This window comes from Penaeus chinensis, chromosome 32 (genome assembly GCF_019202785.1).
Source record: "Penaeus chinensis breed Huanghai No. 1 chromosome 32, ASM1920278v2, whole genome shotgun sequence".
Taxonomy (NCBI): Eukaryota; Metazoa; Arthropoda; class Malacostraca; order Decapoda; family Penaeidae; genus Penaeus; species Penaeus chinensis.
Window position 1 is genome coordinate 5,860,461 of NC_061850.1, and position 16,039 is coordinate 5,876,499.

The 16,039-nt window shown below is 38.7% G+C and overlaps 1 protein-coding gene across 1 annotated transcript; it reads left to right on the forward strand.

The window, feature by feature from the left end:
* Window positions 1-1,500: 1,500 nt before the first annotated feature.
* On the forward strand, window positions 1,501-8,523 carry LOC125042739 (cartilage oligomeric matrix protein-like). Its single transcript, XM_047638595.1, is given in 15 exon segments — window positions 1,501-1,578; window positions 3,044-3,081; window positions 3,202-3,355; window positions 3,438-4,116; window positions 4,119-4,205; window positions 4,387-4,514; window positions 4,971-5,183; window positions 5,271-5,430; window positions 5,505-5,682; window positions 5,771-6,052; window positions 6,477-6,595; window positions 6,680-6,767; window positions 6,857-7,022; window positions 7,114-7,348; window positions 8,267-8,523. Coding segments are annotated over 15 exon segments (2,811 nt in total). The 3' UTR covers window positions 8,473-8,523.
* The last annotated feature ends 7,516 nt before the right edge of the window (window positions 8,524-16,039 follow it).

Consider the following 16,039-nt stretch of genomic DNA (forward strand, 5'->3'; position numbering starts at 1 on the left):
AGAGTGAGGATGAGAGAGAGAAAGAGGGAGGGGGGCTGGGAAAAAGAGAGAGAGAGAGAGAGAGAGAGAGAGAGAGAGAGAGAGAGAGAGAGAGAGAGAGAGAGAGAGAGAGAGAGAGAGAGAGAGAGAGAAAGAGAGAGAGAGAGAGAGAGAGAGAGAATGAATGAATATAATGAAGACAAAAAGGGGAATCGAAAAAAAGAAAAGAAAAGAAGAAAAAACAAATGAGAAAAAGCACAATGCCATAAGTAGACAAACAGTAACCATACAAGACGAAGAGGAAGTGAACCAATCATACGATCAGAAATAATGTTTGGACGAGCCGCAGTCCCACGTGTTCTATATATACCACTGCTTATTCACTTATGCAAATGCAGTCCTTTTCTATTCGCTCTACGCGCGTTATGCAGCTCATTTGCAAATGCATTAAGCAAAACGGCCTACTACCTACAACCCCTCCATCCCCCACCTCCTACGCCCCAGTGTAGCATCTCCACCCGAGTAATAATAAAAAATATTAACAAATCTGATATATTAAAACAGTATGGGACAGTGACAAACCTTGATTCTCGAAGTGAAGTTCTGAAATACCGTTTTCTTTGTTTCCTTGTTTCTTTCACTGGGGTACTCCTCTTTCGCGCTCTCTCTTTCTATCTTTCTCTTCTCTCCCCCCCCCCCCTGTGTGTGTGTATATATATATATACATGTATGTATATATGTATACATATATACACATATATGTGTATACATACATATATATGATATAATATAATAATAATGTAATAATATATAATATAATAATACTAAGAATAATGATGCTATTAATAATAATAATAGCAAGACTAATAATGCTAATGCTGAGAATGATAATAATAATAATAATTATTATTAATTATTATTATTTAATAATTAATAGTAATAATTATAATAATTATAATAAATCTAAGGGCAATTGGAACTTTTGTCATTACCATACGAGTAGTTCCTTAATTTTTCTCCTAAAGTGGCCTATGACCTCGAGGTCATTGAAGCAAGACTTAAACCCAGCGAATTGGGTCTTCTTAACTTTTGATATTTCGGCGATTAAAATATATAATTTTCTGTGTCCATCTATCTAAAATTCTTTCTATCTACTGATCTGCCTATTTATATATCTATTCATCTATGTATCTACGTATTTGAATATATCTACTTATATATCTGTCAAGAGTAAGAGTTACCGAAGAAAATTCAGATATTTTTTTCTTTTTCTTAGAAAGGGTAAAACTCGTGCCATATACTTTCAACATATTGTCGATTTCCTTCTTGGTGTTTTACTTTCTTTCCTTCGCAATGTGGCTCTGTAACATTCGTCATTGAAGCAGAAAGTGCATCACATACGAATTCCTTTGCGGCAAGATCGGTTCTCCGTTTTCTATGCCTCCTCAGTATTCATAGATGGCAGGCAAAGAATACAAGGGCGCGCAAAAAACTATAATCTCTCCCCTAATCGTTCTTTTAATGTTTATAAAAGCCAAGACACCCCGTCCAGTAGCCAGGCGCTGTACCAACATGGCGTTTCTTTCCGCAATACTACCCGTGAGTATTCCAAGTGACTACGGATTGGTTATATTAGTGCTGGAGGGCTGACAAGTATCAGATTTGGCTCCTAATGGAAGTTAGGGGACGAGTAACGGTAGAAAAGTCCATAAAATGATCTATTCGAAATATCCATCGAAGGTGCTAGTATGTGACTTGGTATTTTCTCTCCTTGTATAAGTGTAAAAAAAAAAAATTTTACGAATCAGTATTACCTTGCCTGCCTTGCTCATCTGTAGTGCCGAACGTAATGGTGGCAAGAAGGTCGGTGAAGCCTACCCTTGAAGGCTTTTTCAGATGGAATTTTGGAGTTTGCGCGTGTGGGGATGCGGTCGGGGGGACTAAAGACATGCTATTTACACCCAAAAGCCGAGATGAACCATAGCTAGCATTTAATTTGTTTGGGAAAAGTGCAGTGCATGAAAATGTAAACATGAATTTAATCATGGCTAAATCAACTATTAATGCTAGTGCAGGGAATGGATTTGGTGAACTTAAACTTCATACATGCATTTAAACGGGTTTGTTCCAAGTGACTCGGGTTACCATACCCTGCGAAAGCTCCCTATAACTGTAAACTGTTATCACTCTCTCGTGCACAGGCACGACTCCAACTTACCTTGGAGAGACTTCTAGCTTTCAGATGCATGTTTTGCACAAATGTACAAATATTTGAGTAAGGTTATTACTAGCTCCTATTATGACATGACTGTTGTCATTAGGAAAGTATAAATATGCAGGGCACAGGGGTCAATTAGCCCAGATCTTGCCCTTGCCCTAGTCTTTCGTCCTGTCTCTTAAGATCGACTATTTCTTGTATGTACGACCCTGCTCTGGCGTCTGAACTAGTTTTAAATTGAATGAGATGTTGACCTACTTGGTTTCTCTTAGGCTTAAGAAATTTAACTGTTCAAGGCTTAAATTGAGTCTTGTATTTAAGGCAAGCTGGCATAACTCCTGGGTATGAAATTGACTTTAGGTAAGAAGGAATTAAAGTGATAATGGGCTAGTTTCTCTTAGGCTACTTTTGATTTAGATGGCAGTATTAAAAGGGCTTGTCAATAACTGAATATAAAGTAAAAATGGTTGATGGAGGGTTTTGTGCCCATGGAAGCACTAGCTTCCTGTATAGTACTGCATTCAGAGTTGAAATATGAAGGTAAAACTGGCCATGGTAAACACTTGACCTCCACTTGGTGAAGGGAAGGACTAGACTCTTAATATTGCCAACACCAAGGAGTATCTTAAGGGTAGTCCATGCTTTCTAGACAAGCAGAAGCGTATCTAAATTTAATGTAGGGCCAACAGACTAAACGCACATTCAACATTATTTTCCAGCTACTTTTCCTAATTCGAGCTCTAATGTGGTAGCTGAAATTCTAGCTGCTAGAGTAGTATAGACCTGTTTGTAAACTCGGGAGTAGTGTGAACAAAGATACTAAACTTTTTTTTCTACTGCTTGCAGATGGTAATGGGACTGACCATTGTAGTGGCTACAGACGGGTAAGTGAAGGGAACTTCACTCCCAAATTTTCATATCTTTACCTTGTTTGGATGACTGACTCTTAAATCTCTAGATTCTTGCTTAATCTAGACTTTAAATGATGCTCTACCCCTCTCCAGGTCAGAGTGCCCCGGTGAAGGGAGGTTTCCTGATCCTAATGCATGTGGAGGATTCATGGACTGCATAGCCAAAAAGACTGGCTTCAGTGTAACAAGGGATCACTGCAATGGATTCGTGTACAATGCTACATCAATGGATTGTTCAACAACACCGGTATGACCTCCTTTTACTTTAATGTATTGGTATACTGAAGAAGTGTTGGTGTTATTTATTTTTTTTTTTTTCTGCATTCCAGTGTGGCTCGCGTCGTGAACGTAGTGTTACCAATGACTTCCATCCCTTGTCGCATCTGTGTGAAAGTCAACCTAACCGGTTCTTGTGTGCCAACTGCAAGACCTTGGTTCACTGTGTAAAGGGACAAGCCTTAGTTCGTCAGTGTACAGAAAATTTCTATTGTACAGATAAGGTTGGCTTTGGAGGTGCTGTATGCTACCCTGATGAACCTGATGCGTGTCTGTGCTTGAAGCCAAACGAGTTTCGTGTTGATCCCTATGACCCACAAAGGTTTTTCTCGTGTGAGAATGTTGGCTCACAGCCAGAAAGCTACAAGTGTCCTGAGGGTAAGGAGTTCGATGAAGGCTCTGCCCAATGTGTAAACCAAGTGGGCTTCCCAGAATGTGTTAAATCTGGAACCTTTGCAAACCCCCAAAACTGTGGTGAATACTACTCGTGCATTCCCTTGAGACATGGCTGGGTGCAGAAGTTCTACATGTGCAGTGGAAACCACTTGTTCAACGAGAGAACAAAGAGCTGTGAAGATCCTTGCACCCTGAAATTCGTGTGCCAACAGGAGGGAAGATTTCCAGACCCCCTTAACATGCAGCATTACTTCGAATGTTTCATGGAATTTGGCCAGATGGTACAACTGCGTTATCAGTGTCCCCATGGATACATGTGGAGTGAAGAAAGCTTTGGACAGGAAAGTGTGTAGAGGCAACAGAAGAGTACGCCGATTATCCCTTTGCTCATTGTGATATCCCAGATGATCATTGTCCAGACACGGGTAAGTGTGGTCAGTTCAGACCTTTTGACCTCTATGCAATATGTACACTTTGTGATGCATGGTAAAATGTAAGCCTCTTGTAAGGCCTACAACAGGCAGCTAAGACTTCCCGAGTTTGAAATTAAACTTCAGGTTTAGTACGGTCCTGATATGCACTTCTAAAACTGGGTTTTCTTTGCAGATCCATGTTTGCAAAATCCTTGCTTTACTGGGGTAGCTTGTACATTTACAAGCATAGCACCTTTTTATACCTGTGGCCCCTGCCCTGCAGGATATGTTGGTGATGGAGAAACCTGCTATGCCTTGCAGGTGATGCCCTATGCAATTTAATTGGTATTTTAACACCAGTGTAGGCTGGTACCATATACATGGTTAAAATCAACTTGCCTGTTATTTATGTAAATGTAGTCCCACTGGTCGGGTGTTCCAAATTTTAAAGCTTAAATATTTAATCTACTGTAGACATGTCGCATGGTAGGGAGGGCGGCTAGATGGCTTTTTAAACTTGTTAGAAGAGACCCATCTTGTATTGGCCAAAATGGCACATGGTATTGCAGCAGCTTTTATTCCTTGGATAAAATTAGCACTACTTGATTTACTTGGTAGTTTTTAAAAATGACCTGCCTAGAATTAACTTGCTGAAACTCGTTCAATTGTAGAAGCTGCAGGTGCCATGTTGAAATGACCTTTACCATGACCAGGGCCTGGGTCCAAACGTATGGAAATGGTGCCGATATTAACATTTACTTGCATTTTTACTCCCAGTGCGCTGTTGGGTTTGCTGGCATTGGTGGTGACTGTGCCCCTGACTCTGACCTGGACGGCTACCCAGACACAGAGCTAGGATGTTCAAGCAAATACTGCCGTAGGGATAACTGCATCAATAGGCCAAATTCTGGGCAAGAAGATGCTGATGGTGATGGCCTTGGTGATGCTTGTGACTTAGATGCTGATGGAGATGGATTCAACAGTAATTCGGTATGAAAGGAAGCTGCTGAATTTGAAGAATTATTCCAGGTTATGGCAGCTGGTGATCTTTTAGCTATAACCAACTATCCCTTTCAGGATAATTGTCCCCTGATAGCCAATCCTCAGCAACAAGATACAGACTCGGATGGACAAGGCGATGTCTGTGACAACTGCCCTGCAGTGCCAAACCCAAGCCAAAGGGATGTTGATGGGGACCAAGTGGGCGACGCATGTGATGATGATCTCGACAACGATGGTATGCATAAATGGATTATTGAGAATCCTTGACTTGCACAATAAATTGTACTACTAACCTTCCCCTCCAACCAGGATCCCTGAATGCAGCAGACAACTGTCCCTCGCTTGCTAATAGCAACCAGGTGGATGCTGATGGTGATGGCATTGGAGATGTTTGTGACAACTGTCCCTTACATCCTAATCCTGGACAGGAAGATGGAGATCAAGACCTTCTAGGTGATGCTTGTGATAGCAATGCCGACTCGGATGGGTAAGGGTGGACATTTTCAAAAGGTGCACAGCCTGACTTGATGCTTTTATCAAGGCGCATCCTTATGCCTTGATTAATGCCGTTACAGGGACGGTGTGGATAACGATGTAGACAACTGCCCATCTGTAGCAAACAGTAACCAGCTGGATGTAGATGGTGATGGCAGTGGTGATGCATGTGATGCAGACAGTGATAACGATGGTGTTGATGACACTATCGACAACTGCGTAATGATCCCGAATCCAGGCCAGATGGACAGTAATGGAGATGGCCTTGGTGATGCTTGTATAACTGACTTTGATGGTGACAAAATCGACGATTTGGACGACAATTGCATAAAAAATCCCAATGTACATGCTACAGACTTCAGGTATGAGTGTATAAAGGTCTGGATAAATGTTAATTTCTGATTTTTTGTTCCGGTAGGCATGGTGCTTCTACATTATTAAAAGTACTAGCAAGGGTACTTACTAGTACTTCTAACAAAGTTAGGGCAAGGGTTTAAGAATTAATACCTAAATTCCGCGGTAGGGTCCCATCACACACATGCACCCAAAGTGTGTATCTGGCCATGTTTAGTCTTTCAATGAAACGGAAGTGGTATAAACCCCATTTACTTTATAACCCACTTTGCTTCTGAACCCGTTTCCACTTGAATAGTCAGTGCAAATTCAGAGCTACAGCTAAATTTATCCAATTTTGGCTTCTATTAGATGGTAAAGCCAGCTTGATATCTGGAGCTTCCAGTATTTAGGAGGTTTTAACCCTGCATGTGAATGTGCTACATTTTCTAGGCAACTCCAAATGGTAGCCCTAGAACCACAGAGTGCAAGTGCCCCTCCAGTATGGGTCATCTATGATGATGGTGCAGAGATTCACCAGATTGTGAATTCTGATCCTGCTCTAGCAGTGGGTATGTACTTGTATTTAACTTGCCATACCGGTAGCTTTCCTCGGTTGCCAGAATTGTACCCTAATTCTCGATACTATTCTCCAGGTGACCACGTAATGATTGATGTAGACTTTGATGGCACCTTCTTTATTGAAGATACTAGTGATGACGACTTTGTTGGCTTTGTATTTGGGTAAGTCCAGTTCCTCAGAATATAAATTTTAGGGTAGAGGGGGTGTTAATTGTGCCCCGTTGTGTTTTTAATCTAAACTTGTTATACAGGTACCAAAGCAATGCCAGGTTCTATGTTGTGGCATGGAAAAAGTCTCCACAGAACTGGTTTGCCAACGCTGAGAGGGGCGTTACCTTAAAGGTGGTCGACTCTGCTACAGGCCCTGGCCCAGCACTTAGGGATGCCCTGTGGCTTACCGGTTCCACACCAAATCAGGTAAGCTAAGGTGCCTCCCACTAGACTGGGTTGTATTTGACCCCTAGATTGTATTAGGAAAGCTTAAATTTGACATTTCCTTGTGTTTCAGGCAACACTGCTCTGGCATGATGGCAGCATTGGATGGACCCCAAATGTGGCGTATCGCTGGCAACTTCACCACCGTCCTACTATTGGCACCATTAGGTTCTACTTGTACCAGGGCACTAATCTAGTCATGGACTCTGGAAACATTTATGATGACACCCTGCAAGGAGGAAGACTAGGACTATATTGCTTCTCTCAAGAAGAGATTATTTGGTCTAATGTAAAGTACACTTGTGAAGGTAAGCACATTTGTATGAACTGCTATCAACTGGTAGCAGTTTCCAGGCTAAGTTACATGGTACATAGGTGGACTGTTAGCTCTTGGCTAATCTTGAAAGTGATTTGCCCCTAAATCGCTTGGTGGATCTGCCCCATTACTTTGGTCTATGGATCAATTTAGATGCTTAATTCTTTTTAAAGTTACAAAATGCGTCTTTGAAGATGGTTGGCTTTAATTTATAAAATGTAACCATGAAAACTTGTAATGGCAAAAGTCCTAAGGAAAATCTTTTGCTACTCAAAAGATGGTTTATATTGGTTAAGTACCATTTTTATTCCGAGCAGTAATCCATCTAGGAGTGACTGGTTAGCTTGGCTTCTGTTTCGGGAAGTAAGTGGCCAACTGGGTTTATTCCACTTTTCTCATACGCGCTTGAAATAAGCCTCTAGTCGCCAGCTAATACCTGTACTAAACAGACTAGTACGTTTACATTGGCCGTATTTTCTATAGAAAAGGAATGTAGATTCAAGGGCAGCTTTTATTTACAAATAAAATTCTGCCTTGTATGAAAGGCTGCCATATTCGTGGCCCCAGAATTTCCCTTGTATGTTGCTTAAAGATGTAGCTTTGGTTAAGCTAAAGACTATATTTTGACAAGAGACCATGCTTAGAGGTAGATTACTTGCACCTAAACAGCGTTTTCTTGCTGCCGATTTTAACCTGTGTAACAGCTTCCATGTAACAGGCCATTTAGTGCACAGGATACTTGCAAGTTGGGCATGTTGTAAGGACTAGCCATCATTTTGCACAAGTTAAACATTAGAACTGCATGCTTTAATGCATAAATTATACTAACTTTGGCTGCCTTATTTCATAATGGTGACTGTATATTTCGGCAGTCTCTATTACTCTAGTAACCTTTCATCTCCCTCTACAGATGGTGTCCCCCAAGCCATGTTTGACGACTTGCCACAAATCCTCAAGGACCAAGTCATGAACACTGCAGGAATAAGCACAAAAAGCACCCTGGGTGGACTCCTTGGACAAGGTCAGGATGCACGAGATCCTGATTTTGATACCAACAGTCGGTCTGTCTTGCAGGTTGATAAACCTTCAATAAGATGGGTGAAGGGTATGCACTAGCAAATAGGGTAAAAATGTATGGCGGAAAGTGTAATAAACTCTTAAACTAAAGACTAGTTTTGATATCCATCTGTTCGATGAGTCTTCAATATATTGTCCTAGATAATTTCGTAGGCCATTGCAGTCCTGGCAAGCTGCTGCATGCACATGCACACCCCCTACCTTCATGATAACGGGTAACATGTGAAATAGCTGGAAGATTAACCATAATATGCCAAGTGTTTTGCATTGATCATAGCATAGTTACTTTTAGCTTACAAGTACAGCCTATGTATTCACTGATTAAATGAATGGACATTCAGTGACTTGGCAGGCAATAGTTTACCTAAACTGGCAAAGGATTGTGAGTAGTAATCCCTTCTATGTACCAAGGATCGTGTACAATATATACAGATGGTTCGAAATTTGAAAATGGTGTGGGCTTTGCAGCAGTGAGCAAAAAGACCATCTGGCAGTCTTTCTCGATAAGCCTCGATTTTCACCGAGTTACATGCCATCCTTGCAGTAGTCATGACTAGAGATCTTGCAAACCATTCCGGTGTAATATATTGTGCCCTGCACAATATATTACAGAGCATAAACTTGTCAGATCCAGTGGTGAGGGAGATTAAAGATTGGCTTGCAGTGACGTCAGCACGTAAAAAGATAACTGTTGGGTGCCAGCACATGTTGGTATTAGTGGGAATGAGCGAGCTGATCAGAAGGCCAAGGCAGCTGCAAGTCAGCCCTGTAATGCTCGTTTTCCTTTCCCACACTGACTTGAAACCCAGCATCAGTTGTCTTGATAAATGGAGGGAAGAATTGAGGCATACCTAGAAATAAACAGATTAGAGATAACCTTGGCAGTTGGGTGACCAGCATCCACCCCAACCGACAAGTAGAAATTGTAGTAAGGCTGATATATTGTCAATAAAATTTAGGTATGCATAATGTTTATGCAATAGTTTGGACATTGAGCACAATATTTATGCTTAGATTTTTAATTTTGTTGTTTATGACAATGAAATATTCAAACTTGAATCTATCCAGTCTTAGCAAGGTGTTCGCTGCTAATTACCTTAGCTGTTGACACGGCAGATAATTTTAAATAAATCGCATTCTGTCCAGTCCGCGCTTTGGTACAGCTTGTACCCCTTTCCTTCACCCATCCTCCCTTTATCGACCTCATATCCTTACAGGACCGGACTTTGCTTTCCATAAGGGAATTCGTATGTGATGCACTTTCTGCTTCAATGACGAATGTTAGAGCCACATTGCGAAGGAAAGAAAGTAAAACACCAAGAAGGAAATCGACAATATGTTGAAAGTATATGGCACGAGTTTTACCCTTCTAAGAAAAAGAAAAAAATATCTGAATTTTCTTCGGTAACTCTTACTCTTGACAGATATATAAGTAGATATATTCAAATACGTAGATACATAGATGAATAGATATATAAATAGGCAGATCGGTAGATAGAAAGAATTTTAGATAGATGGACACAGAAAATTATATATTTTAATCGCCGAAATATCAAAAGTTAAGAAGACCCAATTCGCTGGGTTTAAGTCTTGCTTCAATGACCTCGAGGTCATAGGCCACTTTAGGAGAAAAATTAAGGAACTACTCGTATGGTAATGACAAAAGTTCCAATTGCCCTTAGATTATTATAATTATTATTTTTATTATCATTAATTATTAAAAAATAATAATTAATAATAATAATAATAATTATTATTAATTATTATTATCATTATCAGCATTAGCATTATTAGTCTTGCTATTATTATTATTAATAGCATCATTATTCTTAGTATTATTATATTATATATTATTACATTATTATATTATATCATATATATATGTATGTATACACATATATGTGTATATATGTATAAATATATACATACATGTATATATATATATATATATATATATACACACACACACACAGGGGGGGGGGGGGGGAGAGAGAGAGAAGAGAAAGATAGAAAGAGCGCGAAAGAGGAGTACCCCAGTGAAAGAAACAAGGAAACAAAGAAAACAGTATTTCAGAACTTCACTTCGAGAATCAAGGTTTGTCACTGTCCCGTACTGTTTGAATATATCAGATTTGTTAATATTTTTTATTATTACTCGGGTGGAGATGCTACACTGGGGCGTAGGAGGTGGGGGATGGAGGGGTTGTAGGTAGTAGGCCGTTTTGCTTAATGCATTTGCAAATGAGCTGCATAACGCGCGTAGAGCGAACAGAAAAGGACTGCATTTGCATAAGTGAATAAGCAGTGGTATATATAGAACACGTGGGACTGCGGCTCGTCCAAACATTATTTCTGATCGTATGATTGGTTCACTTCCTCTTCGTCTTGTATGGTTACTGTTTGTCTACTTATGGCATTGTGCTTTTTCTCATTTGTTTTTTCTTCTTTTCTTTTCTTTTTTTCGATTCCCCTTTTTGTCTTCATTATATTCATTCATTCTCTCTCTCTCTCTCTCTCTCTCTCTCTCTCTCTCTCTCTCTCTCTCTCTCTCTCTCTCTCTCTCTCTCTCTCTCTCTCTCTTTTTCCCAGCCCCCCTCCCTCTTTCTCTCTCTCATCCTTACTCTAACTCTGTCTGCATAAATTACCTACTGCCATTTTTTCTTATATATTCCCATATTAAACCTTCTATATCGATATTACCACAAAACAATGGAATGGAATACGCCCATGGAACCACCATTAATGATAGGGAGAAGCCATCCCGGCAGAAAAAGGTGCGTATATTACTGCACGCGTGTGCGTGTGCGTGTGCGTGTGCGTGTGCGTGTGCGTGTGCGTGTGCGTGTGCGTGTGCGTGTGCGTGTGCGTGTGCGTGTGCGTGTGCGTGTGTGGGTGTGTGTGTGTGTGCGCGCGCGCGCGTGCATTGTATGGATGCTGAAATCAAATGTACACTTTAATCAGTTTTTTTTTTTTTGTTTGTTTTTTACCATATTATGTTTCATGTTTATACTTATCTAACTTTTTTAGATCCATAAAGCGTTGTTTGTGTTAATATAAGAGCATGATCATTGTACCTAAACACCAAGCTACCCTGAATTTAAGCAGTTAACAAAAGAGCTTATTGATAGAAAGACAGTCAGTCCCTGTCTCAGTACTGAATCTCGTAGGTCGCATGTGACAAATGCGACGTGCCACGTTATTTCGGAGTGAGAGGTTCAGTATGTTTCATGATGTTCGTTTTCAAATGACGTGCCACCATGGAGGAATAAAGTGGATGAGCTTGTTCCAGTATCCTGAAATACTTGTAAGATTTTTTTTTTTTTTTTTTTTTTGAGAGTTCAACTATTAAGAATATTTTTATTGTACTGAGGTGATGTAATATACAAACATTAGTATTTCCCCACAGCTTGTATAGATGTTATGTTGACTGATTCATTGCCTGGACGACTTGTGTACGAGAGGAGGTACACATCGCATTACCTCCTGTAAGACCGCGCGCGGTTATTCTCTGATCCAAAGCCTCGCTCAATGGGCGAGTGAAGCCGTGTTGTCAAATGTGTTTGGGGAATCTTTCTATACAGTTTAAAATTATTAAGTGTATGCCATACATCCAAAAGTTTTTCATATGAATTTTAAAATTTTATATTAACTTAGCTTATAATAACTTTGAATGTAAGAGCTCCATTAAAATTTGATACACTGAGTTTCCAGACAGAATGAAAGTTCTTTGTCTGGCTCGCATTCGATAAGGAAAAAAAAAAATGTTATTAGTTGCTGATGGTAAATACTGGTCATGTAATTATACATTAAGTCAAGGAGGATGAATTGGCTCTTTTGGTTGTTGTTTTTCTTCTTTGTCTATGTGTGTACGTGCATGCGTGTGTATGTGTATGTATATACGTACGTATGTATGTATGTTTATGTATGTATGCACATGTGTGTACGTTTTATGTGTGATAACATTTCCCTCAACATTGGGAAGACTTTCAGCTCAAACAGTCCGATAGTTTTTCGATAATTGGCCAGATCTGAATGAAAACGGAACGGCTGAGGAAAATCTGCCCTGAGGAAATGACAACGAAGTTTTAATCAACAGTACAAGAGTAAACTTTCTCCTCCTCTCGATGCTTCATTAGCCAATTTTTTTTTTTTTTCCTTTTCTTCTCGTCTGTGTTTTTTTTTTTTCCTTTTTGTTCTTGTTTTTTTTTTGTCTGTTTGTTTTATATAGTTTTTTCCTATCTTTCTTTAAATCAGTAAATTATCGAACTTTTTACATTTTATATATTTTTTTATTTGTCCTTGCTAGTTTTAGCCACTTTCGCTTTAGGTGTTGGTGCAGATATCTATTTATTAATACACTAGTGTCTGTCTGCATCTACGTGTTTGTATCAGGTATCTGGTAACTTCAAGCATCCAATATATTATCTTGTCTCTTCCAGTTATTATTCCATCCCATGATATATCTGGTTATTCACATATTTGATCTAAAGATTAGCCATCGTAGCTATTAGTAGTATTTTTCATTTTAGGTTTAGATTACAAACGTTTTTTTTTTTTTTCATTAATTATCCTTCGATTTCGCACCACAGCAAAACTAGGATTTTGTAAATATATATTTATATTTTTTGGCTGCATGTTTCTCTCACATTATTCTCCAAAACTTGCATTATTATTTGTGATAGTCATTGATGTTATGCCACCACAATTAACATGAGAATTGAATAAATCCCCAAAATGTTAAAAAGAATATAAACTTTATATAGTTAAATATTTAAATCTACGTTGTATTTGCCTTCCCAAGTCGTGCTATGTACTCTATCCACCAAAAGTAACGAACTTCATGAAGTAAGGAGTAAATGCATAATGACTCTGCTTTAATGATAAACAAGTAGTTAACAGCAGTTTACTAGTTAACAGACCCAACTTTAGTCATCAGGATAGAAGTACTTTGTGAATCTACAGACATCCATGCTTTATCCGTCATGTAAAAATACGACACTTGTTTTAAGAATAATAGATCTATGTACGTGTTATAGTGATAGCAATTTGCCCTTACATAGTCTTGAGTCAATTTATATTCAGACTGTATGAAAGAGGCCAGTGTGTGAAGAAATAAGTAAAACAATTATAATAATAAATGAATAGATAAAGGAAATTTAAAAAAATAAAAGAAACTTCATCTCGTATCACTGAACTCGGCTCTTTCCCAAAGATCCAAGACAGGCTGCTGGTGAGAAAGTCTACGGCCTTGTCCATTATTCACGAGCGATAGGAGGAACAAAGCGTTTCCCTTTACTTGCTGTAGCGTGTGGCAGCAATGCATAATGTTATCTTTCTCGCGAAGAGGGAAGTTGTTGTTTCTGTGCACTTTTGTGTATATATGTGAACTTAACATGAACGTGAAGTAAATGACATACCACGCTTTTTCTGCAATGGAAGTAAATTCTGTACTTCAAATACTGATGAGTTATTCTATTGTCCACAAGCATTAATTAGATTATACTATATTCTTCCCAACTCACATCCCTCTTGTAAAACTCATGCATCTCTCCGCCAGTGCTGGTAAAGATGGTGTGCTTGATGTATCTTTACACACACTAACCTTGCGTGCTCTGTGATGATAACGTTTCTAAGAGCACCATTAAAGCTTCATGTTTCAGCATGAACGGTGTTAAAGTATGTTTATGTGTGTCTTGCCTTGTGGATTGCTTTCATTGTCAACAGAGCCTTTAATTTTGTAGACTCATAGTATATCTGTTGTGTAAGGTGTTTACTGATAGTATCATAAGCTGTTGTCTGTGTTCAGGTCACCAAGATATTTAATTTAGGCTTTGTTGGTTGGAAGTTTACTGGGAAAATCTCTCACGGTCTGTCTGTGTCTCTCAATCTATCTCTGTATCTGTCTCTGTCTCTCTCTCTCTATATATGTATCTCTCTCTGTATATGTATATATATACATATAAATGCATTTACACTTACATACACACACACATACATACAAACATACGCACACACACACACACACACACACACACACACACACACACACACACACACACACACACACACACACACACATACACATACACACACACACATATATATTTATATATATGCAGTGGCGTAGCTAAGAAGGGAAGTTCTTTCTTTCTCAAGATTTGGCGCTGTGTCTTTGCAGAACAGACAAGGCATTTTTTTTACCAATTTGCATGTAATAAATATTCAAGCTGCTGACAGAAGCGTCGAGATCTCTCCTTGGCAATCGAGATTCGCTGAAACTACGTATTGTTGGTTTGGATTTTCCGTTTTTGTCATTTTGTCCGTTTTTTTTTTTTTTTTTTATGCTCTACTAGTAATCTTTGGATTGGAGATTATTCCGAGGTACCATCATGTATTAATTTGTTAGCTTCTGTTTCTTAAGAGGCAACGCTTTAGGACAAGACAAAAAGCCTCAAATCATATCTTAGTTTACAGTTATTCCTATATAAAGAATAGAAATCATGTTAGGCATTTAAAGACAAGCGACTAACGGAGAAAACAGCATAATGTAAGAGTTAAGTCTTACAGTAGTAAAAAAAAAAAAATGTCTCAACATGTTTTCCTCTCATCTGTTGATATATTTTACTGTATATTGTAAAAAGACACGTTTCTTGAAATGCGAGTAAAGGCTATGGATAATGATGCATTTACTCCATACATAAAAGAAACCTTTTCTTAATATGAATGAATGCAGATTTACCCTCAAACTGAATGCCAGAAATGGGTTTCTGAACCCTACAATCCTCATTTATTTTTCCATTTTCTCTTTCCGTTTCCTCAGATGATTAGAAACAGGAGCTTATCAGCCTCTTGTAATCTATTCTTTCCTTGTTAGAGCGTAATTTTACGTATCTAAGTTCACGATCAAAGGGAAAGAGAAGAGAACGAATTTACAAAGTGTGCAAAAGAAATGGAAGGTGAAAAAATGGGATAGATTCAGGTTACTGAGATTTGGAATAGTATACATAACTGTGTTTATGTACATATATATATATACATATAACATACACTTACACATACACACACACGCCCATATAAACACACATATATATACATATATATATATATATATATATATATATATATATATATGCATATGTATATGTGTGTGTGTGTGTGTGTGTGTGTGTGTGTGTGTGTGTGTGTGCATTTATGTATGTATATATAAATGTATATATGTGTGTGTGTAGGAGAGAGAGAGAGAGAATAGGAAAGAGTTTCCCAAAAAGACAGACATACAAATATACATACATACATGCACACATATACACACATATACACACACATATATGTGTATGTGTGTTGGTGTGTATGTGTGAGCGTGTATGTACATATATATATATGTACATATATATATACATATTTATTTATTTATATATACTCACACCAAGGATTTCCTCATTCCCTGATAAGCAGGAAACGGATCTCATATTGTACGTTTGCTGTGCTCGTACTTTACTTTTATGGTACGTTTTTACTGCCGTGAGAAGATGGAAGGTCGTGCACTCGTAAAGGGGGGAAAAAGGGGTACAGCAGGTCGTTGTGCACTGCGCGATAATGGGAGACG